The sequence below is a fragment of the Tachypleus tridentatus genome, chromosome 13 (assembly GCF_004210375.1).
Source record: "Tachypleus tridentatus isolate NWPU-2018 chromosome 13, ASM421037v1, whole genome shotgun sequence".
In the NCBI taxonomy this organism is placed as follows: Eukaryota; Metazoa; Arthropoda; class Merostomata; order Xiphosura; family Limulidae; genus Tachypleus; species Tachypleus tridentatus.
Window position 1 is genome coordinate 177,832,749 of NC_134837.1, and position 27,294 is coordinate 177,860,042.

At 33.9% G+C, this 27,294-nt stretch overlaps 1 protein-coding gene across 4 annotated transcripts in view; it reads left to right on the forward strand.

The window, feature by feature from the left end:
- Window positions 1-316: 316 nt before the first annotated feature.
- The window catches only part of LOC143239075 (synaptotagmin-5-like), a 46,601-nt gene continuing 19,623 nt past the window's right edge, over window positions 317-27,294 (forward strand). For 2 of the 4 annotated variants that reach the window (XM_076479873.1, XM_076479871.1), the window contains exons 1-2: window positions 321-595; window positions 13,682-13,921. In XM_076479873.1, coding sequence (XP_076335988.1) covers window positions 13,703-13,921 — 219 coding nt within the window. In that variant the 5' untranslated portion in view covers window positions 321-595; window positions 13,682-13,702. Of the gene's footprint in view, window positions 596-13,681; window positions 13,922-27,294 lie in introns of all 4 variants that reach the window. The other 2 variants (XM_076479870.1, XM_076479874.1) reach the window with 2 other exon arrangements.

The window sequence follows — 27,294 nt, forward strand, 5'->3', positions numbered from 1 at the left end:
TCTGTATATTTATATATTTAATTCGCTTTTCATTTTGCTTCGGTTATTCCTTAGGGCATGTAATAACAAATAGCGCTCGCGTCTACGAAACACAACCAATGTAATAGGTTTGTAGCAGGAATTGTATTTTTTTTTTCCAACTTGGCAACAACAAGTCGCACGCGCAGTCGTAATTGATGCGAGAGAACTAACCCACAACGCCTATGTGCAGGCGATGTATTCTAGTTAACTCGTTCAGTCACGTGCTAATATAGAACATTGGACTGGCATTAGAGAGTTTATACCCTATTCGCTTATTTGCTCAGCTGAGTTTCTTCGTCCTATTGCTTTAAATGCATATTATCTTACAACTCTGCGTGTTATCTGCGTCCTAAACAACGTACATTTTCAGTGTATAATAAAGTAGTCTACTTTATGTTAGATTTATTTTGAATAATGATTTGATAATTTCGCTTAGTATATCACAAAGCACAAAATTACGGTACGTTAAGAAGCATCAGGTGATTTCAAGAACGCAACAACTAGACCTCAGCCACGTGTACGGCCTGCAATCTGCAGACAGAGTGAAATCCTCAACCATACTTTCTTCTATAAGGTAAGTGTAAATACTATATAAACATCACATGTGTAACCTTTAAGCCTGCTACTCGAGGGTCAAAAGACATCCGATTGTTAGATAACAATTAGATTTAAATTTATAGGTGTCGTTATTAGTAAATAAATACCGTTTTCTTTTCCCTTCTCTTTCCTTACTCAGACATAATGCTAACCTCAACAGTTCTTTCTATAAGCTGTTGTTTGAAACATTGTCTTCTTTAATCTATAAAACCTTAAGTTTTGATATAATGAATAAAAAAACTGGTAATTTTTATTGTACTCTATTTGATGTGAGCTATTTCAGAATCAAACTCGACAAATCGTTTAATGTTTCTTAAAACTCAATAGCCGGCAAAGCTGCCTGTAGCTTATATGACAAAGGGAACTCAGTGTTCCACATAGGTTTACATGGAGTCGACTACTAAACCGTAGAATACGATATTTCTAATGTATCGCTATCTTATGAAACAAATGGAAATTTAAATAAAATATCGTGTTGGAAATCATTTCATTATTAATTGCTCTCTATTGTTTGTTTCTCATGAAGCTACACAGAGGCTAGTTCTCACATCCAATCTTTATTTTGAACTGATAAACCAAGTGGAAGGAATCTAGTTGACAGTAACCATTGTCTTTGTCCTGCAATCTAGTAAGATGTTCCGTTCATTACACACCAAAGACCAGAACGCGATATTTTTTCGTTTTTGTAGCAACGGATCATCGGATATACAGTCTGCCAGTTCCTATCATTTTTTATCAAAATAAATTTAACTAGTTAGACTAATGTTAAATATAAAAATATATATCGTAATTAATAAGCCCGACCCTGTCATAAATGAATAAACAATAAAACGAAAACTCGAGATAATAATAATACATTGAGTCTTCCCCCCAGTGGCACAGCGATATGTCTGAGGACTTACAACGCTAGAAACTGGGCATCGATACCCGTGGTGAGCAGAGCACATATAACAGATTGTATAATTTTGTGCTTACTTTCAAACAAACAAACGTACACTGTACCGCCAGCTGAGTAACTCTTTTCTGTTTTTTTGGAATTTATAAAAGTTCTTTAAATATACAAGTTTCCGTACTTTTAATTAGATTTTAGTTTGTTTGAGACTCGTAATAGTTTTACATATCGATCTGTAGGAATACAATAAATATATTATTACAGTTGAGGCTTACAAGGTGAAAACAATTTTACAGGCGCACTACGTAAGCAATATGCGTCGAAAACTTAAGAAATAATGTTAATATAATATCATTGATGTAAATGTCCTTTCCACTCAGAAACATGGTGGAGTTTCATTAAATCTGAATGGATAACTTTATCCTCTTTAATAAAGATATTGATAAGTGTGGAGAGATCAATATTTTGGTTTCAAATTAAATATCTTTCACTGGAAATTGAAAAAAAAACTTTCACAATTTATGTTATTATCATCATCCACAAAAATATTAAAATTCAAATCATTAATAGTACAGCACACTCTCACACCCAACTGTAGATGTTAGATTTCTTAACTTTCATCATTTGAATCATTCTAATAGGAGGTTGGTGCTAAACATTTGTGTTGATTTTTGAAAAATATTAAAAACAAATATTTACTTCAGTTACTTATATTCTAAATTTAAGCTTGTTGTTAAGCCTATTAAAAAACATTATAGCATATACTCCATATTCACACAATCCGTATTAAAACCTACCTTTTTTTTCGCCCTAAGTTAAATGTTTCTGATATAAATTTATATATTTATATCAAAGTAGTTGTTCTTTATTACTTAAGCACAATGCTGCACAATCATCTATCAGTGCTCTTCTCACTACTGGTATCTAAATTCTGGTTCTAGTGTTGTAATTCTGCTTTGCCACTGAGGGATCACAAAGCAACAAAAAGTATAAAATGCTTGAACACATACTCATATCTAAGATTCATCGACGTATTACAAAATGGAGACAAAATGTAGAGAATAATTTTCCATCAGCTTTTATTAGATAAAACTACCATTAAAATAAACCATCGTATCTTCTTCGATTTGGATACATAATTCAATTACTAATATAAAAAGTTATTCAAAAAATATAATATATATATATATATATACACGTGTGAGCGTTATAATGTGACGGTCAATCCCACTATTCGTTGGTAAAAGAGTAGCCCAAGAGTTGGTGGTGAGTGATAATGACTGTCAGCTTTTCCTCTAGTCTTACACTGCTAAATAAGAGACTGCTAGCGCAGATAGTCCTCTTGTAGTTTTGCGCGAAATTTAAAATAAACCAAATCACACACGTTTTTTTTGTAAAAAAAAAAAAAGAAACGAAACTGGTTCATAACCTTAAATAAAATAAGCAATTATTTAGACGGATTACTTAAAGTCTGAAGATTTTTTTGTATTACCAAGATTAGCTCAAGTTACCGTAAATCGATAAATTGATTTCGCTGTTTCAGAAGTTAAAAAATAAATTGTGCAAAAAGTTAGAAATATAACTTGCAGATACATAATAATTGTCTTGTTCAATCTTTTCTAAAGACATAACGTTTTAAAATGTCATATTTTGTGTGCTAGATGATAAAATAACTTGTAGTGGTCTTATATGCCCATTCTCTACACCTTAACAACGAATAAGAAGAAATATTCTAGTTCACTACAAAACTATTGTAGGTAGGATTTAATATTCACAATATCAACTCGCCATTTAGGATTATTATATTCTGTATTTATAAAAATCATTAAGTTCTTGCCAGAGAGTAAGTGCATAGACCAAAACGGAATTTGTAATTAATAACTTTCCTTGGCTGAGTAATACTCGTTTTGTTCTCCATTAATTTGAAATTTGATCCAGATTATCGCACTGACAGTTCATTTTTCTATCTACGTCGTTAGAACATGACATTGAATAGTCTGAATTAAATCACAGGACTTTGAGCTAAACTTCTAGTGAACGTCATATCTGTACTGAAATCCCTAATTTATCTTTAATGTATTTTATCTAATGACTCCAATGTTCGTTGAAACGATAACGCATGAATAACTATATTCGATTTAGAGCTATAGTAATTACAATATGTTTCTACATTCATCAAACTACAAAAATTATAAGACTACAAATTTGTATTGCTTATTTATACGAAAAAGAGGAAAACTAAAAAAGGATGGTTAAAACTCGACGTTATGAAATAAAATATGCGAGAACGAAATATTCAAATTAAAAAGCTTGAGTGTAATTGCTTATACTTTGCACAAATGAGTGTACATAAGCCACGCAAGCATATTGAGGATTTGTTAGAGTTTGGCCCGGCATGGCCAGGTGGTTAAGGCACTCGACTCGTAATCTGAGGGTCGCGGGTTTGAATCCCGGTCACACCAAACATGCTCGCCATTTCAGTTGTAAGGACGTCATAATGTTTCGTTCAATTTCAATATTAGTTGGTAAAAGAGTAGCCCAAAAGTTGGCGGTGGGTAGTGATGACTAGCTGCCTTCCCTCTAGTCTTACACTGCTAAATTAGGGACGGCTAGCGCAGATAGCCCTCGTGTAGTTTTGCGCGAAATTCAAACCAAACCAATTCAACCAAACGAATTGTAAAATTATTTTCTTTTCTTGATAAATATAGAAATACTTCAGAGAAAAAAATAACATACTGTACTCTTCAAATGTAAACTAATAATCATTAAAAAATTTATAGTAGTCACAACGCTAAAAAATAACAAGTTTCGGTACTCGTGATGGCCAAAGTACAGACAGCTCAATGTATTACTTTGCTCTTAACTACAAACATTTAATTATCAAATACGTTGGAGTTCCGACAATAAAATACAAGGATGCAACTTACTTATTATCAAAGTATTTTTTTTCTAGAAAGTACTACACTGCAAATATAGTAAATTTTACCGAACTATTAACTGATCCTAGATAAGGCAATTTCTCAAAGTTACTCTTCAACCGAGTTCACAACGATATAATCTAATTTAAAACACCATTTTGATATATTATATTTTTTTTACTGAGGATGTAGCATGCGATATAATACTTGCAGGCGTTTTACGTACGCTTTTCTTCTCTCCAAAAATAGGTCTGAAAATTCACTTTGGATAATGCGTAGAAAAATAATTTTCGTTCTTGCTTGTGGATTTCGATAACACAATTTCTCAGTGGGCCACACACACATACGTATACAAGCTTCGATTCGTGTTAATCTACTCATCTAAGAAGTGTCAGTCTTTCTAAAAGATAAAACATCCATTTGGAATGCGTTTATTTTTTTTACGGCTGTCCTTGATGAACCAACTACGTTAACAGACTTAAAGCTATAAAATCTGTTATTCGATTTTCCGCCGTAGACATAGCTCAGATAGTCCACTGCATAGCTTTGTTCTAGAAAACAACCATTACACTTGAAACTATAAGACTGTGAACAATCTTACTGGGGTTTAAAACGTAGGGTGTAAATTAATTTACCACTGCGCATCTGTAAAGTACATTTTCAAGAATGTCTGCCGCATAGAGAGCGTAGAATTTGACGTAGTTTGCCTTTTATCAAACTCTCTGTACTTGTGTGACTTTCAGATTTTTCATTAAACGTTATATCAGTGTTTGCAGATTGGGTGTGACGTTCTTGCAGCGACAAATCGAATCATTTTTATCCGTTTTTTCAGTAGGTGAGAAAAGGTGACAAGAAATCAGATATGAAACATAAATCTGAGTGTTATGAGAACTTGTAGTCTGACACTTGACTGGTTACGTGACACTGATACTGACTTCAGTTTGACGTCATTCTGGTCTTGTTTATCAGAAAGATGCTTTAAGAAAAGGTAAGGCTAAAAGAAAGAACGGTTTCTGGTGTAATATTTCAACTTGGTTAAAATCCTTTTGTTTCAAACAATTTTATTGTGCTAAAATTAACTGTCATGAATATTTTTATTTTGCAAAAAAAAAAAAAAAGGTTAGGATTACAATATATAAATAAATATTTATGAAAGTTTTCGCCCCAACAGACTACAATAGTTTTGTTTCAATAACTAGCCACTGACGTCAATTGAACTTTGAGAATTTGTTACTTATTAGATCAGTTATTAATGTAAATATCTCCCTAGTGGCACAGCGATATGTTTGTAAACGTATACGCTAAAAATCGGATTTTGTTTTCTGTGGTGGACACAATACAGGTAAATAGACTTTTGTGCAACTTTGCGCTTAACTACAAACACGTGAGTGAATCTAAATAAAAACCTTGAATGTTTATATGTAGCTTAAAAGTATAAAACTTTCGCTAACACTAGTATATTTTTAATAACATTGTATAAAAGGATTAATAAAACTTCTGCTAACCCAAATTCAGTATTTTTGTAATTATAACAACCAGTATTAGTAAAAGTTTAAGGATGTGCAGAATTATACGTATCACAATATAATTAAAAACATTTATTTAACCAGCGTGTTTTTATATCGTTAATCATCGGTACGGTCCATATTAGTGTATCATTTTATTCAATTTTAGTTGTCAAAACGGAAACCTCAGTTATTAGTTGAATTAAATGTAGTACCAATGATAGCTTTTGTTTGTTGTTGTTTTTTTTTTGTGGGTGGCTGATGGTTACACTGTAACCAACAAAAATATGGGTTCACAAATTGCCATTCATAAGCAGTTTCTAACATGTATTTAAAAAAGTTGAAGCTTGTACTGAGTCCCATCGATGATTCTAGGCCTTGCTCCTTAGGGTTAGCTTCACCTTAAGTGTACCAGATCCGTTACTAAGTATTTGGAGTTCCTTGTACAAATCGAAACTTACGTTCTTTTAATGTCTTCCCGTCTTTATTAACTAAGTGCGTGCTTCATTATGTATGATATCAAAGCTGAGAATCGTATTGAAAAAACATAAACAATATGTTATAATACTGCAACACTATACCTTTTTTAAGCCCATGGTTACTAAATAATATAATTACTAAATTAATATTGTTTTATTGTTTACTTTACATGTAGTTTTATTAGAGAAAATTATGTGTATGTGAATATATTTATCTGAGGGCCTAATTTTTTTTTTCAAATTGGCTAGGATTTATCGATCTGATATATAATACCTGCAAGAAAGCGTGGCTTAAATAGCGTGCATGAAAATGACAAACTAAGGAAAGTTCAAGCAAAGGGCATACAATTTATTGCAAATGTTTGTCGGGCCACAGCTAATTCTGTTAACAAAACATTAAGCCAAGGTCATTTTAATATTATTATTTTTTACTTAATTCGAGTGAATAGTCTTAAAATTTAGAGTCCAAAAGCCCTTATTGCTTTCTTTTTAGGTTGAGTTGTTTTCATCAACGTAGTGCTTCCAGAAAGTATTATATAAATTGGTAAAATATGTGATTTCTTTATACAGCAATAACAGACAACAATGGCTTGAAAACATAGAATATATGAACCTTTAATAATAATATTTAAGTCAGTTATCCTTTGTCTCTATCCCAAAAATGTATAGTGGTATTTCGTAACGTTAAACATTAATATAGTTTCAGATTGCAATACAGAATTATTGTTAGATAGTCATATTGTTAAAGATTAAGAAACAGTGAAACGTTCTTACATAATTAAAAATAAACGACCTTACAACACCAACATCTTTTTATTTACCTAGATACACACAATGTTTTGGTGTTATATAAAGTCGTTTATCACTAGTATTGATGTCCTCTAGGCACTACAGAAATTCGGTAATTATTACATAATTCACAATTATAAATCTTCAAATTGTTGTCCGGTTTTTAATGTAAGTTTTAAAGATTGTTATAGTTTCTACCAGTAGCCTCTCAAAATTGCTAATTCTGTCCTTAACCGTTGCATTTTGCTATATCAAGACTGTGTGTGTAAGTATGCATTGTTCGCCCACGCAAAAAAGTCCGTTAAGTTCTTGCGTAAAAGTATTGAACGGTTGTCATAGTAACTCTGTTGGTGTATGTTGGGAGGCATTCACGCATATGACAGTAAATAAGCAGAACTAACAGTATATCTATTAACAAAGAACAGGAAAAATGTTGATCACTATTTTTAAGCTAAATATTCACATTTCTTCTCATTTAGTTATTTTTATTCACTCAAAGCAACCGCAATGATTAAAATAAAGTGAAAATGGTTCATTATTCTTCTATCTTAACGACAACTGTTTCAGTTATAAATGGAAAAAGTAAATGTCAAGGATATGAACCGTGTTTTGAGTATATTTAAATTAAAGCTGGCCGATATCTAATGTTATTGATCTTTAAGTAAAATAGCGTTGAAATGTGTTTTTGAGATAAGAAAAACCACAACAAACCTCCACAACAGATAATGTATTTTCCATTCTTTCATGTAACAGCAGTAGATGAAAAAAGGCTGCTAGTTTTTGTCTTTTTAAATAACGTATTTAAGGCTTGATGAAGTAAGCAACATGTAGGGACAGCATAAAAATAAACGAGTTAATACGATAAACGATTATTTATAAAGGATTGTTTGTTTTTAAATTTCGCGCAAAGCTACACGAGGGCTATCTGCGGTAGCCGTCCCTAATTAAGTAGTGTTAGACTGGAGGGAAGTCATCACCACCCACCACCAACTCTTAGGCTAGTCTTTTACCAACGAATAGTGGGATTGAACGACACATTATAACACCCCCACGGCTAAAAGGGCGAGCATGTTCAGTGTGACGGGAATTCGAACCCGCGACCCTCAGATTAGAAGTCCAGCGCCTTAACCACCTGACCATGCCTGGCCATTTTATAAAGGACTTTTTCGACTTGCCTGAGAAACTCGAAGTAAAAGCGTCGGTAGAAAGATATTGTGTTGATAATTATAAATCACATCTTGCACAAGCAATATGTGATTGGTGAAGCTTGGAAATATAATATATTGTAGTATCAATAAATCTGCGATTGAAAACTTTTGTTGCAATAAGGAAATAGTGAGACCTCATAACGAAAACTGTCCTGACGCGAACAATTGAACGACGAAAACGAAGGAACAAAAACTGTTGCTAGGCGACATGTTGACCGCGAAATAACACTTGACAGCTTGGTATTGTTGTGGTCTTGGCGACTGCCTAAAGCGTGATAAAAATTAGAATTTAAGTCATTAGTAGTTGTAGAAGACATAACAGGTTCAAAATGATATTAATATCAAAGTAGAGCAGCTCAGAATTGTAAATATAAGCTAGTAGTTCTCGTTAATATATTAAGTTCTAAAGTTAATACTAGACATCTGTTTTGTCCTTACTTTTCAACTTGAAACTTTGTACTGTCAGTTTCGGTTTTAGTTAACTTTCGTGATGTTGTAAAGCGAAACGATTAGTGTTTAATTAAATAAAAAACAGTATTCTAGTGTCAAAAAGTCGTTTATTTTTAGTATCGATATTTCTTTTGTACACCAATATGCAGTACAGAAATTCAATAAGGTGTTTGTTATTGATTTACTTTTCATTAAGATTTTGTTCTGCCTCATATTTCACTCTGCTTATTTAGCCTTCTCTGCTACATTTCAATTAAACACACCAATTCTCCTGGTTTCTATGTATTAAATCAATACTCACAGGCCCGGCATGGCCAGGTGGTTAAGGCACTCGACTCGTAATCCGAGGGTCGTGGGTTTGAATCCCCGTCACACCAAACATGCTCGCCCCTTCAGCCGTGGGAGCTTTATTATGTGACGGTCAATCCCACTATTCTTTGGTAAAAAGAGTAGCCCAAGAGATTTCGGTGGGTGGTGATGACTAGTTGCCTTCCCTCTAGTCTTACACTGATAAATTAGGAATGGTTAGCGCAGATATCCTTTGTGCGAAAGTCAAAACAAACCAAAATCAAACCAAACTCTTTAATACAACAGAAGTCATTGTCGGATAAACAGAAGATGTTGCCTTCTTCATCTTCCTGAAGTGGTGATGTGATTTTCCTTATGAGAATTACTTTGTTCTTACTCTGTTCTTTGTCGCCAAAGAAATGGTGAAAACATCTAATAGGTTTTTCGTTCTTGAGACTATAAGTGGCCATATCTACTTATGTGTGTTCTATGACTTTTTGTTGTATATAAACTAATTGTTGGCCTGGGCTATTTATGGGTATGTGATATTAAGAAGAATACCACTTGTGTTCTTGGTCCTCTAATTTTTTTTTTCTTATTTTGGTCCAACTTAAACATACCATTTTTTTCCAATGTTATTTTTCTCTCCTCTCACTTAAACTATTGAGAATTCGTCACTGGTCCTGACAAAATAATGGACAAGATTAACCGTTTTGGATGAGTGTATTCATTGTTTATATGTATATATGCTTGTCGTTTGACCGAGAAAAAAAATCTTTCTTTTCGCCTGTCAGCAGAAAACATCCGTTAATTTCCAATTATGCACCAGTCTTATGTTTTATTGATATCTGACTTAGATCAATTTTCTCTTATTTCCTCTTATTGCCTGATAAGTTCCCTCCCATTTCTATTGATTGCGTGTCAGTTTCCTCTCATCTCTGCTGGTTTCATGTCAGTTCCCTTTTATCTTTGCTTATATTGCCGATATCTGAGCTTACAGGCGTGGTCATGGCACTGAGTTCTTAACAACTTCTTCAGTTTAGTATCCAGACGAGTGTGGACCAGTAGTTAGTATGCCGGAGTTTGGATCTATAGATTCCATGTTCACGTCCCATTGCGCAAAAATAAATAAAACTTTGAGGCGATTGGTTCATTATAAGGTTGGTAGTCAAACACAACGATTCGATAAAACAAGAATAGTCCAAGAGTTGGCGGTGAGTGTTATTGACTAGCTGTTTTCCGTTCAATATTAGAGACATCTTATCTAGATTGCCTTTGAAGAATTTTGGACGAATATCCCAAAGACAAACAAATAATACACTGTCCACTGGTTATTTTACTCTCTTTTTGTTTTTCTGTGTCATAAAGGTTTAAACTTTGCATTTTTCATCACCTTTCATGTGTATTTGAAACAAATATTTAAGTGTTAATTTCATCCAGATTATTTTTATGTTTTGTTGTCTGTTTTAGGTTTTATATGTTTAATTAAAACTACTCAACTGCTTGTGCAACCTAAAAGCAAGCTTTAGATTTGACTTTCATCTGACTTTATTTTGTATGAATGTTTTTAGAGTGTGTGTGTTCCATCCATGCCTTGCTTTTGTTTTGGTAGCTCGAAAGATTAAATGGATGCTAAAACCTTTTTTATTTTCATTCTTTTACGTTTCACTGTTTGTACGTCTGTTGCTTCTCTGCTTGTATAGAAAATCTCCTGACATCTATTGGCAATAAAGATAAATTCTTTTTTTCATGTCTGTTGGTTACATTATGGCTTTCACTGAGAAGATTCTCAAGTATGATGAATTCATCTTAAAGGCTTTGCATTTATGTACGAATATGTAAGTCAGATTTTGTACCAAGGCTAACTGCCCTAGCTTGTCAATGTATAATTCCTTATTTATATTTTTTTTCCTTTTTTTTTTAAGATTTCAACAATTATAGTAGGCAAGAATTCTATCAGCATGTTATTCTTGAAGTACTAAAATGAATGACCTCCACTGTAACTATTCCTCAGTGATTTAGCATGACTACTTTACTACTTTAGGAATATAAGACAAGGAGACTCTACTACTCACGGACGTTTTATTAAGATGGGACCAACAGCCAAATGAATGAACAACAAACGTGTACTGAATTTACCTGTAACGAAACAAAACCAAGACAGTACCGCGCTGAACTCTTCGAAGTCTGAAACCAGTTGTAACTGAACTGTCTGAAAAAACAAACAGACTAGATCCCACCAGTCGGGCTTAAAATTGCTACATTCCACTTAGTAATCGCACCAATCAGAAATAGATACAAGAATGTCGTCATCATTTCCTAAACCTTTCCATTAGTACGTTGAATAGGTAACCCAACAAAGTCAACTTGACAGGCTAATGACAAAATAGAGACAGTTTAGATTGGCAACAGTTAGGGGTGTGAGATAAGTGTTGGATACTGATATGAAAAGCGTGTTTATTCAAGGCTAGAATACGTTCAGACAAGCTTAGAAAGGATTCATACATGTTTATTCAAGTTTAGAATACGTTCAGATAAGCTTAGAAAGGATTTATACATGTTTATTCAAGGTTAGAATACGTTCAGATAAGTTTAGAAAGGATTCAACGTGTTTATTCAAGGTTAGAATACGTTCAGACATGTGTTGTTTTGTTCTGAATTTAACTTTCATTCGGTCTTTTCGACGAATATTATGGTGTTTCTACTTTTGTTCTGAACTGTTTCACGGGTGCAGTTCAAATTCTACTATATCGTAATTAAACATTGCACGTGTTTTGTTTCCACTTATTCTCAAAACGTAGTCTATGTAAGTGTTTTCATTCTTTAGGATTTCTTCTCATTATTCTATTTTTATTTTTCAAATAAACTCGTTCATTACCATCTAGTTTTGGTTGTTGTTTGTTCTCTTGTTTCTTTATTGATATCTTGAACTTTATATCAAATAATATTTATTAATATCATGAAGAATCTTTGTAGCATGAAAATAATGGCAGTATTCAAACAAAACTCTAGAAAAAAAATAGCTTTTGTCTTTCGTTCTGAAAATGTTCTTATATTTAATAAAAATAATTGATATTCTAAAATTCTACTTTCCGACGAGTATGGCCTAACGGTTAGCGTGCTCGGAATGCGAATTTGAAGATTCATAGTTCATGGCTAGTTAACGCAAAGTCGCGCTCTGCACTTTGGGGCCTTGGGTGCATTTAATAACAAGAAAGAACTCTCAATAGCCGCGGCACTTTAAACTTTTTTCGGGCAGGATTAGAGTAAATGAACCTATGAGACCTTGAGCATAGTCAAATACATCAGTCGAAAGGGTTTGACCTCTTGAGTTCAAAATTCTAATTAGTTATCAAATCGGTCAAAATATAACAGAGCTATGAGCTAAAAGATTGTACTTGAAAAGAAAAACAAAGTCAGAGCCCTTCTATGAGTCGTTATGCCGTGGCTAAAGATCACAGTGAAAATTCCATTATTCGATCAGACAAGAACAGCTCCAGTGGTTGGCACTGGATTAAATACTTTCACTCAGTTTAAAATCAGTGAGAACTGTGTGTAGACAGTCCTTTAGTTGCAATACATGGAAATTCTTAATCAATCAAATTTCCAACTTGAATTGTATTACATTGCTATCTTTTGGTTTTTTTATACAACGTATTTCAAAATACTTTAAAAAAATTCCTACATCACTTATGGTAACAGTGTCACTTAATATAATGTGTCTTTAGTACCTTTTATTTTCAAGAATACATTATGTACATCAGTTGGATTCCTCAGTTAATGGCATCTTTTAAATGTATTTTTGTTTGATAATTAGATTTTTTATGTCCACACGTATACCTATATGTGTTTGTGTTAAAGCAAAGCCACATCGGACTATCTGCTGAGTCTACCGAGAGGAATCGAACCTCTGACTTTAGCGTTGTAAATCCGTCGGCCTACCGCTATACCAGCGAGGAACCGTACATCTATCTCATAAATTTTCTTGTTGAAATTATATTTTATATTAACATAGTGAATAAATATTTCGTAATAAGATTTTGTTTTGCATATCAACCATCACCTTAATTTTAAGCACCTTACGTACAATAACTGTTGAGTAGATAAACATGAGTATATTATACTAATAAACACTTTTCAACTTTTCATAAGGTGTTTCCCTCTGTAAAGTTTGCTTCAATATTCTTCGAGAGCTCTATGGGAAATTGATTTTTTTTTCGCATTAAAAAAAGAATTAACTAGTGAATTTAAAGAAACTGTTAAACTCGCGCATATTAAGTGTTTTTAAATTGTTAGTTTTTCAAAGTTTAATATCTTTAATAGTGTTTTAATATCTTTTACATTGACTTATGTTAATAAGATAGATATTTTATGTTTAGAAACGAAAAACACAAATTGTTACTTTAATTTCTCACCTGTCTCTGTCTGCATTAAGTACGTATTATAAAATACTGATTAAATAGAATTTATAATTCATCTATAATCATACACTGTAATAATTATATTATATAAATTATTTATATTTTCCAAAAAGTATTGTGCGTCAGAAGACAAAATGGGAATTTCATCTCTGGAACTAAGTGTCGCTGTTGTAGTCGGATTAACGTTTCTGATTGGTTTAACCGTCACCATCTGTCGCTACTTCAACCGTAACAAAACCCAAAATTCTTCGGAGCTTGCAGAGCCCTTTTTGTGGAAAGGGAACAAGGAGACTCAAGCCAAAGTCCTCGTATTTACCGGAGGCGGAACAAAAGAATCACTCCATCTGCAACAGGTAAGGCATAGAATAACTGTAAGCAGTAACTTATTATGACAGTCATTGCTGTAAAATAATAGGGATGATACGTGATAGCTTCAAAATAAAACTTTCAACAAATAGTGCTAAATGAGAGTAGCTGTGATATATTTTACTCACGAGCACTCAAGCCATTTGAGAAACAAGAGTATGATTTTTAACGTAGCGTACACATGTTGTTGGACACGCTATCATAAATTAGTGTAGGGCAAGTGGCGCGTATCATCAGGTGTTAGGTGTATCAAGTCAACGTTACGTGTACGTGACCGTGATTTCACAAGCGACCTTTAAAGTCTTGTTTACTTAAGAAGGACGACAGTAGATTCGAGGCTGACATAAATTATTTCGAGATAACTTGAAGAAATGTTAAAATTTAAAATGAAAAACTTTCAATTGTTCTGAGGTAAATGAGTTTATATAACAGTATAAACCAACTTTTTAAATGCTAAAATGAATTACATATAAGGTACAAATTACTCTAAGATGTTAAGTCTCTACGTAATTCCATCTTAAAAAATAAACAGAAATGTTAACAAGTATATTATCAGTTCACATTGTATTCTGTTTATGATTTACCATTTTTCTCGTATGAAAAACGCGTTTCTATTTGAGTTGTAATCACATAAACCTTTTTTTTACGTTCTTAGTTAAGTGTATTACACTCTAACGTAGCTATGTTTTGTCTGATTTTTCTTAGATTTTTAAGAAATTTGTTTGTTTATTCATCTCAACGACATCATTACGTACACAATAGGCTAAACGGTCACATCAGAGACCTTTACAGTTCAGACATAGACGTCTCCAGAAAGCAGGGTACCTCGGTAGTATAGCGGTAAGTCTACGGATTTACAACGCTAAAATCAGGGGTTCGACTCCCCTCGGGGGGTGCTCAGCAGATAGCCCGATGTGACTTTGCTATAAGAAAACGGAAAGAAGGTAACTATTTAGCATCGCTTGCCACTTAAGTCAGCTACTCTAATCCAAATAGCAAAATTGGCTGCCACTTTTACAACACTCTCACACCTGAAGGTGTGGAGCTTGTTAGTTTGAAACACATCTCGAACTTTGTATCCTCAGTACAATACACTAAACACTAGGCCACGATCGGGTATTTCTAGATGAAACATAATACAGTATTCCATTTTTAAAATTCTTCATATTAATAATGCTGTTTTAAAGATGGAATAATTATTATGTTTCTGAGGTAACATATAAATACTAATTTCATTGGTCCTCGCTGGAACCAAATTCAGGTTGGTTTGAATTGTCTTTACAAGCCGCATAAGCTTGTTTCTCAGCCACCTGAGAATGTGATAATTATTCTGTAGAGCGCAGATAGTCCTGGAGCAGCCTTGCGCGAAATTAAAAAAAAATTCTGTAGCAGACGAAATAAGTGTGCATCAAAACTTAATAGTTCTCGTAACATTGTATAAAATGTGAAACACTTCCTGCTAACATAAAAACAGCGTGCATATAATTGGGTGATTCACATACACGTGAAGATTGTGAGATCAGGGGAACGACCCAGAATTCCAAACGACCACACATGTTCTCCTCGTGCTCATTTACGTACACTGAAATGTGTTTTATGACTGGTAAAAACGTACAGATGTGAGGAATTCTTGAATTGACACATAAAGCAAAAGAAATTCTTTCTTTCTCAGAAACTGTTAAGAAAACAAACTTGGTTTAGATGAGAACCCGTAAGCAGAGATTGAATTACATTGTAAAGGTTGGCAGACGTAATTCTCTGGCTTAGAAATTCTACACTGGACGTAATAAAAGTGTTTATTTTACGGCTAAAGTGAAAGTAATATAATCAATGTCTTCTGTCGTACACAATATGTCCGACGAAACTTGCTGGTAATACTGATGTCAGAACTGTATCACCGGTAGCTTGAATTATGTTACCAATATATGTTACTATCCAATCTTGCTGATAATATTAATGTCAAGTGGCATCAATAATAATGTAAATTATGTTAATTTTGTTTCAAGATAACGCCATGGAGCACTATTAAGTGATTGTATAGGATTTAAAAATATCCTGAGGTATAGAAAGAAATGACAAAGATATTGTTTTCCGGAGGCGCTAGTTTAAAAAAGAAAAAAACATTTTGTAGGAATTTATAATACTTCATGTTGTCATTCTTTCATTGATTTTTTAAGGTGTCTTAAATGTTTAGGGTACATATGCCCTAAAAATTATGATGAACTTGTATTCAATTATTTAACCAGCACACGTGTTTTCCTTTGTTATTGTTTTTGTCATTTTTTTCGTGCACGCACTTAATTGTGTTACCTTTATTAATATAATCTTACCTCGATAGAATATTTTCACGTTTTATTTTCACATTAAGATGATTCGAATTTAACTTTATTTTAATCAGAACACGTTTATATGAGCGTTTACGTGTATACATACAGGTTTTTCTAATATTTCAAAAGAATAAGTCGCGTCAACAGTCGATTGGTAACCCTACTTTCAATATTTTGTTTCAATGAACCTAAGGTAAAATAACTGTTGGAGAAATTCTATTTTTAGAAACTGTAGCCCAATCCATACTTATTCTCTAAAACATTCATGTATCTTAAGCACTAACACTGAAATTAGTCGATAAACATTCACCCTGTCATGCTCACGCTAACTCTTGGGTCTACAGGCTCTCTAAAGTGCTTACGTTATCACATATCGCTTTGTTAGCGTGGAGAGCTTTCACAGCTGGTCTGTTATCACCAAGTGTAACCAGGTTACACAGGTCATGGTTGATTGAGATCACTGAATATGTAAGATGTTTATACTTTTCAGTAAATATAAATGCGGAGGTTTACTATGTTATACTAATATGATTTTGGAAGAGTCTTAACAAGTCATTACAGTCTATGTCGCCACGTTATATCATGCTGTATCTGACAACTGTATATCTTATTATCAATAGATCTACAGCGCAATTTCCATTGCAAGATTCTCCCTCCTAAGACTGTCGTGTTTAAAGCAGATCTCTTCTCCCTTCATGGTATCCATAATCCACCAAGTTACAAAGACGATGGTTTCCCAGCATTCATTTCAACGTCTAATTCCACAGAAATACATAGGTGCTGCATCTATAGACTTGACCAATATGTATTTGTAGTCCTTTTGGAATATCGTGAAAACCTATTTCATTTTCCAGTTGCTTGGAGTATGCGACAGTTCAATGGTTGCGTCGTGGAAGTTGTTTGCGCATGTGTGACTAATTCTACTTCTCCTGACTGGAAATATTTTTATTATGTTTTGTACTGGTACCTGGATCACGTGGGCGATTTTGTCACTAACCTTTACATTTTTATATTTTGACCTATTAAGAAACGTTGAAGTTAGCTCAAAAAGGCCGTGGTACGACTTCTTACAAATCTCTTTCTAAATAGGCCTAAAACGCCAAGTTGTTGCATATTCCTTTGTTTCCAATGTGAAGGTACAAGTGATATTCTCATTTTGGAAATTCTAACTCCTCCATTTAAACATATCTTTATAATTTGAGTATATGAATATTTTACACCTGAAACGGCTGTTACATACCCTTTCCAAAAACGATCAAGTTTCAGTGACATGACAATAGCTAGGTAAGGACTAATAATGTCAGGTGTTGTTCTGATTTAAAAAGCGAGATTAATAAAGAAGAAAATAACATCACTGACAAAATAAAGTATTTGAAAATTAATTGGCTAATGGAAAGATCTACCGAAAGCTTCCAGCCTAAAACATCATTTGCAACTAAATATGGTTCATACCTATTACCATTACTGCTTTACCGTCTGGGAATGCAGGCCTTTTTTTGACTACTCCAGATATTTCACCACGAAATTCAATTATGGAATTTAGAACACCAATTCAATAACATTGTCTGATCGAGAAACAAATAGACTATGACAGAAAGTTATTATGGGAAATAACTACCAAACGAACGGTTAGAATGGTGAACAACAAGCTACCCATTTTGCTGCCCATTTTAAAAGGACACCTTTTAATGGCATTAATTAGCCTTTAATTCAGAGTTTTAACAGCTGTCAAGCATCGTTAGCTGCCTTTACTAGCAGGGTTGGAGTGAGTGAAACACCTGGAACAGGACACAAGGAAATTATCCAGATACTTCTCGTGAAATGATGGATTCACTAACGAACTTACGAATGCAATAACATATAAAAACACGAGAATTAAGTTAAAGCAAATCACAATTGGTAATGGAATTAAACCCGTTAAAGTTGCAGATAAACAACTAAATATGCCATCTAGAAGTCACAAGAACAACTAAAAGGACAAATTGGAGGAAATAAATCACAAAACAATAGGAAATTAAAATGTAACTCTTAATAATATAATACTAGTAACTACAGATATAATCATGTGTGCAGGTTTGTCGACATTGGGAGGGAGAATAAAAGGAGCTACGCACCGATAACAAACACCAACTCAAGTGATTACTTGTTTGGTTTGTTTTGAATTTTGCGCAAAGCTACACGAGGACTATCTGCGCTAACCGTCCTTCATTTAGCAGTGTAAGATTAGAGGGAAGGCAGCTAGTCATCATCAACCACCGTCAACTCTTTGGTTACTCTTTTACCATCGAATAATGAGATTGACCTTAACATTATAACGGCCCCACGGCTGAATGGGTAAGCATGTTTGGTGCGATGGGGATTCAAACCCGTGACCCTCGGATTACGAGTCGAGCGCCTTAACCACCTAGCCATGCCGGGCCCGTTAAAATACTGATATATACTCAAAGTACGTGATTAAGGCTCTAAACATCTACATATAATTAATTTAACGTATAAATGCATAATAAGTAAAACGATCTGTATAATAACTAAATAACTAATATTTTTAATTTAATAATAAATTTCACATTTTTGTTGCATGGTTTTAGTTTCATATTTAAAGAGCTACAAAAACGTCAACATGAACTATTTTCCTTCAGTTTTAAATTTGTCGCTATATTTTGTGTCTTTACGTTTTTTATACAAAACACACTTTTTGGTATTTTGGTACTTGAGGTATGAATACATCCTTCGAGCCATTATTCTCAAAAAGGTCCATTTTTGCACAAAAGATGGCGACCTTATAGCAGAACCTGTGATCTTAATGTTTGACGTCATGAAGGTCATGCTTTGTGCAGCCTTCTGGTTATTCAGAAATTGAAGCAACCAGCTCAAGAAAAGGTTTCTGATACTTTAGTTAAAACGTATTAGAATATTGGAAGCGTGAAGAATCAAGTTATTTTTGTACTACATGTCCCTTTAGATGACATGAATAGTTCTGAAGCTTTGGTTTCGGTGTGTAAAACAACCTCCTCTGTGTTGCTAAGATACCCGTCCACCATGACAACGACTGAACATCTTTTCTAGTTTAAAGTTCTAAAAAGACAAGAAAACAACTTCTTTGAGGATTTATCAGATGAATGGTTTTAGGGGTGTATGTATCTTTTCTTTTTTCAACTGAACCTTTCATTTATCACGTGGAGCTTGAAATATTTCTGTTATATTTACGAATCGAACTATTAAGCTGAAAATGACTCCCACAACTCGAGAAAGAGAAATTGTGAAAAACACTTGGAAAACTGTTATATTAAGAGTAAGTGGTTTAACTGTTTGTTTGTTTTTTTTCGACTATAAACCTTTAAAGCCTTATAAAAGTAGATTAAAATTCGTGAAAATTACCTACAATTAATGATACTTGGAAAACACGCTTATCTGTGTCAAATTTATAATGGTAGAGTAATTCACGTTATGTACTGACCAGTCGAAATAAAACATAACGTTCAAATATGTTGAAATGTAAACACGATTCAGATGTACAAATAAAAATTAAAAACAAAACAAGAATATTATTTATTTATTCATATTGTCTAAAACTATAATTGCAAAATATGTGACCAAACTGTCCATAAATAATGTTTAACTCTTTCAAATTTAATTCCGATAGAAAGATAGATATAGACAGATGAATAGATGTTTTATAACTCATTTCTAGGTTATAAAAATTCCTCTCTCTGTTTTCGCTCTTAGCCGTTTTATGGGTTTTCTCCCTCTCCTCTCTCTCTTCCTCTCTTCCATGTACCCCGTCTCCCAATCAATCGTTCCATTTAAGTTTGATCTGGTATCGAATATCATGAAAATATTTTTTTCTCGACGGAGGTATGTGACAATCACGACCAATTGCCCATGGTTTTAATACGCTTACCGAGCTTTTGTGATCCTTTAATAAAAGAAAGAAGCATCAACGAAGTCGATGTCATGTCAGCTGGTGTCATGACAAGGTCAGAGCTTCAACTAATCTATTATATATGTAAATATGAATCGGTTTGTATTACTATAGCGACGACGGCGTGTAATGTGATTTGGGGTTCAAAGAGCAGTAGAGGTCGTCGGTATTCCCCAGTCTGCGGACTTAAAACGCAAGAAATCGGGTTTTGGTACCCGTGGTGGACAGAGCACAGATAGCCCTTTGTGTAACATTGTGCTTAATTTCGAATATAGAGAACCTCGGTTTATAAACAACTTAATACAAATTCTTACAAAGCTATCTGGTACAAGTCCATCACAGCGAAACCAATGGTATTCGAGTCTTTTCAATCGGAAATTCCTCTTCGGTGTTATGAAAGAAATCTTAGAAGTTTTCAGCTTATTCTGTTAATTATAAGTTGAAATACAACTTTTTCAGTATACTGAAACTGTCTCGTTATTTATTTGTTTTTCAATTTTATAATTACATTGAATATTTCCTTCAATTATTATAACAATTCGCTGTAATTTTCCTAATATTAGAAACATGATATTAACTACACAGGGTCAGAGATCGCCACAAACGAAAGGACTTGCAGGTCATGCAATTACGTCCATCGTTAACATAGACAAAGTACACTAATTATATGCCCGGTTAGGAGCTGACTATGTTACAATAGTTTTAAAATTGTTCTTTTTTTTTTTTATTTGGAATTAAGCACAAAGCTATATAATGATCTGTGCCCTGTCCACCACGGGTATTGGAACCCAATTTTTAGTGGTGTGAGTCCGCAGATATTCCGCTGTGCCACAGGGATCTAGGTTTAAATACATACTCTTTTTCTTACTGGGAATAACCTGAAATATTTTAGGTGTTTTTACTAAACTGCATCATCTATACCTCTGTCTTTTTATTCATCTATATATTTATAAATATATGTAGGTATCGCTAAATATCTCTCTATCTATTATGAAAGCAAATATCAAGTATGTCTTTTAAAACATGTGTGTTCTTATAGCAAGGCCACATCAGGCTATCTGCTGAGTCCACCGAGGGGAAAATGTGAATGAAGTTATTTTAAAACCTAAAGCAATTATTTATAAAATGAAACGTATTCAGATTTTTAAGAAGTCAGTCATTTGAAATATCCATCGTCTATATTTCCCTAATCTCTTTTGACGCGTACTAGGAGAACAAATCTATATTACAATCAATACGTGTACTGTTCATGCTTCTGTCTCAGGTATGTCATGCTTCGCTGAAACATGGAATTCTGGGAAATAGATAAAAGCTTAGCTTTCTGCTACAACCTCAGAAATATTCAAGAACTGTGATTTTTTTATCGTTTAATCTGCGGTTAAAAGACGCGATTGGTTCGTATTTTTCAAACCTGATTTTTACTGGAGCGTATATGCTTATCTTAAAACTTTTCCATAAATCAGTACCTATTTTGATAAAGTAAACGGGTTTACATATTTCCTTGATCTATATTTTTTTACTAACTTACTTATAGAATGTTTACCGATGACTACAGGGTTACTCTATTTGAGTGAATAAATTTGGAGAAACAACATAATTATGGCATAGTTAACACATTTACGAAGTCAACAAGATTTCAGTTAAAAGCCCGGCATGAGCCAACGAACAGTAGGATTGACCGTGACGTTATAACGCTCCCACAGCTGAAAGGGCGAACATGTTTGGTGCGGCGGGAATTCGAGCCCGCGACCTTCAGATTACGAGTCAATTACGCTTTAACACCTGGTCATGCCGGTCCGCTACATTAAATCGTGAAGACTGGCCAAAGTTCACAATACAACAAAATTCTAAAAGTCAAAGGTTGTAACTAAATGTTTCAACATTTTCTTGTTTTCCGTAGCAACCAAATAATACAGTTATAAAATATCCAGCTGCAATGCAGAAGTTTATCCGCATCGCTATATGTATGGCCTAACTTTCTTTTTACTATTCTGTATTAAACTCAGGGCTTGAACACTGTGTAAAACACTGACATAAAAACTAGTTCCAGGGCCGTGAATAGGATGCCTATAACACTTAGTGCTATTTCAATGCTTCCATTCATATGGTCGTTTACACTCACATATAGTTTCATAGTAAAAGATCACTTTTTCATTTGAAATACTTACCAAACGTACATTTCACATTATACTTGTGATACCTAATTCAAAGTGGTATTTTTTGGTATGATGCAGGTGGACTTTTTTATGTACTAACAACTGAGTGGAAAGAGATTTTAAAGCTATCTTCATCATGTATGACGTAACGATGTATTAAGGTTAATGAGTGTTTTTTTTGTTATATAGATTTGTATTAAAATATTTTAATGAGAAATCCACGAGTTTCTCTTGAATTGGTTTTGTATTAACGTCGCCCGGCATGGCCAGGTGGTTAAGGGACTCGACTCGTAGTTCGAAGGTCGCGGGTTCGAATCCCCATCACACTAAACATGTTTGCCATTTCAGCCGTGGAGGCGTTATAAAGTTACGGTCAATCCCACTATTCGTTGGTAAAAGAGTAGCCCAAGAGTTGGCGGTGGGTGGTGATGACTAGCTGCCTTCCCTCTAGTCTTACAGTGCTAAATTAGAGACTGCTAGCGCAGATAGCCCTAGTGTAGCTTTGCGCGAAATTCAAAAAACAATCAAAACAAAACCTTTATATTAGCGTATTTGTGCATAATTTTAGGTTTTTGTTCTGGACACTTTGAATGTTATGTTGAGTAGCGCATTGTGTAGTCCATCACTGGTACAGCGGTAAGTCTACGGACTTACAACGCTAAAGTCAGGTGTTCTATTCCCCTCGCTGGACTCAACAGATACCACGATTTGGCTTTTCTATAAGAAAACATGCGCACGCATTTTGTATACTCTGTAATGTCTTAACATCAGTTTACACAATACAGACGTATTATAATACTGATCATGAGTATTTTTTCTAAACTTTAATGATATTTCTTCGTGTGTTGTTTTTTTTACCAGTCACTCTTAATACGGTTTGCCCATGTTGTGTTTCTAACTTGATTCATATGATTTTTCTAAGTTAATTTTGAAACACAATTTACTTTAAGAAATTTTGCTAATGTGACAATATGAAAACGTCCCGTGCAAGTTTATTTCGGGAGAATTTCTAAGCGTTTTTTTTTTATTTTATAATATAATTGGGTTAGTTTTCTTTGGAACATTTGTTTTATTCTGTGTTTTTGGCAATACGTGATGACTTGATTTAGAATTAACTGTAAGTTTGTAGCTGTAATCGAAGGGGTAATGGAACTCTTCCATATCACCACGTCGTCTGCGAATTGTGAAGTTAGGCTAAATTTAGGGTTGCACATATCTTGTTGTTGTTGTTTTGAATTACGCACAAAGCTACACAATGGGCTATCTGTACTCTGCCCACCACTGGTATCGAAACCCGGATTTTAGCGTTGTATGTCCGCAGACATACCGCTGAGCCACTGGGGGGCACGCACATATCGCCTACATACTTGGTGAAAAGGACATGACTTACTAACCCTCCCAGGGGTACACCAGCCTAGGGAGTAAAAAAATTTCAAGTAGTTGTTCCACACATTAATTGACATTTTTTTTTATCAAAAAATTTGGACAACCAGCGATTAACACCTGTCGGAAAATCCGTTTGTTTTGATCTTTGTCTTCATCCATTGTGCCAGTGTATTTATTTTGATTTAATTATCTATTATGGTTTCAGTTAATCTAACTAGATGATGTGTTGTTTGGCGAAATTTTCTGAAACAGTTCTGAACTTCAGTGTAATTTGGTGTGAGCACCAGGAAACTGGAGAGCCTATTAATTAGTTTTCGGAGCTTTCTATTTTATTGGCTGGTTTTCCTTCTTTTTTTACGAACGTAAGAACGTCGGCTTGCGTCCAAGAGGGTGGGATACAACCAGAGTTGAGTGGTGAGTTGGGTAATGCTGTTATATAATCAAACAATCTCTAGTAGCCCTTTTTGAGGAGAATGACACATTACAATACGAAACTGTCTCTGATCTCTGGTGCTGTTTTTGGTCAAGTGACCAGGGTGGATCAGATTTACCCAGAACCTCTATCTCCCTAATTTACTGTAGGTTTCTTGATTGCCAGGAATAAAGCCCGTATTGGACCTCCGGTATAATTTGGCCCGTTTGTTGAAAAAAAAACATTATTACATCATGCAGCCACTGCATGCATGCTACAATTCTTAGTCCGCACGCGCGAGTGACCCTTTTCAGGCCATGCTCGTGAATGTACAAAGCTGATTTTTTTGTCTAATAGATACTTCACTTTTCATACAGCATTAATTTTATTTTTATAAATAAAACCTCCTTTCTAAAATGAAATTAACGTTATACCTAGCTACCAGTTTACCCAGTTGTAGATGGTCAAAGGTTACATAAAGAGTTTACTAGATTTAGTGGTGAGAGGTACTTAGGTCTATCACCAACACGTATAATATAAAATTTCAAGGGTTTTTTTAACGACGTATTTTTCTTAATATGTCTGCGGAAGAACTGTTGATTTATGTTGAAATCTATCTAACGATACGTATGAAGGTTGTGTTTGTGTATCAAAGAGCTTTGTATGCTTTAATGATTGTTCAATTTTGGATTGTCTGTAACTTGTTTCTGTATTATTCGGTTACATTTAACCAATGGGTAGTACGTAGGTTTTATGTATTTTGCGTATGTTTTCTATTGTAAGTAGAACATCGTAATTCGCTCTTTACATATTTTATTTCTATTTTCGTTTAAATGTTTAGTCCTATTTAACCTAGAATCGTAAGTTAGACCCAGGAATTTGGCTGATGTAGCCACCTAGATAGAGTTCCATATAGTTATAATTTTGGGTTATTTGTTCTTGTTTGATTTTGTAAAATCTTGGTTCAGAAGAACGTGGTAGTCTTTTAATGGATGAAAAAGGCTGAAAAAAACGCTAGGGGACATTTCTAAGCTGTCAGTTGGTTATTCACGTGTCATATATTGTAGTAAGAGTATATAAGGGACCGTTTCCAAAAAGGGAAATAGATGGACAAAGCCACTTTATTTGATTCGATACATAAGCCATACCTCAGTAAAATAAGAACCTCGTATCTTTTTTCTCTAGCTTGTCAGTATTGGTAATTTGAGGTCGTAATTCCTACGAAGCTAAAGACTTAGTATTTTGGCATCACAAACATCTAATTTTAACCACCGTTGTAATCAACATTGTACGCGTCTCAAAAAAAATCGATATTTAGGTGTGTTCTTGTAATATATACTTTTAAATTAAGAAATTAACTAATGTGTAATAATAAATTATGAATTATAATCTACATATTCACGCCAAACCAATTGACATCAATTCATTAAATAGTAGTTCAGTAATATTTTGAATGTAAGTCACAAATGTGATGACATGGCCTTTTATCTGTGACTCGCCGTGAAAGTTAAGTGAGACCGGAAGTTGTGTGTTAGCTTTTGAGCAGTATTTATTGCAGTTATTAACTTTTAGTTTTTGTATATCGCTTCTTATATGTTTTTTAAATGCATATAGTATCGTTTCTAGTTCAGAGTCATCCCTTAAGTAATGTCTGATTTTAGGTTCAGAAAAAGATAAAGGATTTCAAACGCTTTTAATGTTGTTTAATCAATAATGTGTTTTTCGTTATTATTAATTACTTGTTGCCAACGATTCAAAAGCTTCTCAATGCCACTTCTATAAAATTCTTGGAGTTTGGAGGAAAAGAATGTATAGAGGGTAGTTATGACATCTTCATGTGTTTCAGCTCTTTTCCATCAAGATAGTTCTGCAAACTTTGGAATAGATGATAATCAGATGTGGCAAGGTCTGGAGAATAAGGAGGATGTGGAAGTTTTTCCCAGTCTAGCTCTTCAGTCTTAACAAATACTATCCTTGCTGTATGAGGCCGTGCATTATCCTGGTGTAACACAATACCTTTACGATTGATCAAAGCAAGCCTCTTTTCTTTCAGTGCAGCATTCAAACGCTATAATTATTAACAAAAGAAATTTGATGTAATCGTTAAATTGAGTGGCAGCAACTTAAAGTAAATCACACCAATAATATCCCGTCAAATTCTTAACAAGACTTTTCTAGGGTGGAGGTCCATTTTGAACTGTGCTTTTGCCAGTTTGCCTATACTGAGCCATAATCTGTGGTGCTTAACGTTTTTACGAAATATCCATTTTTCGTCTTCAGTCACTAACCTGTCCAGAGAAGGTGAGTTACGTTCATAAGAGTGCAGAGAAGTGCAAATGTCCACTATTGCTATAAGGGTAGGCTTCTGTCAAATCACGGAGGACACATTTTCCAAGTTTTGACTCCTTTCCAAGCTGTTGCAAATGACGGTGGACTGTTGAACGGGTTGAATTAAACTTCTGTGCTAGTTCTTCAACTGTTACAGCACAATCTTTATCAAGTGCAACCAGTAGCAAGTCATCATTAAACTCAACAGGATGATCTGAACGTGGTGCATCACTTAAGCTGCAGTCACCTGATCGGAACTTCTGAAACCACATTTGACATTTTCTTTCATTGAGAGACTGTGCACCATAAACACCTTGAATGTTTCGTGTAGTTCCTGCTATACTATTGTCTTTTTTAAACTCATAAAGCATTATATGTTTAATGTGTTCCTCAGACACATCCATCTTCATAAGGGTTTACTTGATTAATGATATGAAAAAGTTGAGTTGAGTTAGTTTCTTTTATTTGTCTGAACATTTTTATACACGTCCTACTACATATTTTAGTTGCTAAAACTTTCTACAAACATATAAATAATGATACACTTTCTGTGTTAAGTTTTCAGACATTACTTATGAGATGATCTGGTAGATTTTACATATTTTTTTTTTCGTTCACTGATTATATTTACGAGTTGTTCATGGAGTTTCCATATTTGGTTAAGATATTGTGTTGTTCTTGTAATGCATGTTTCTGCACGCATTTATAAAACTCTGTATGATTGTATACGGCAGTAATTATCAATTATTGGATTGATATCAACCCTAGATAGATACTACTGGTTTTATAGTCTGTAAGAGTAAAATAGTAAATTGTATTAAATTTGAGG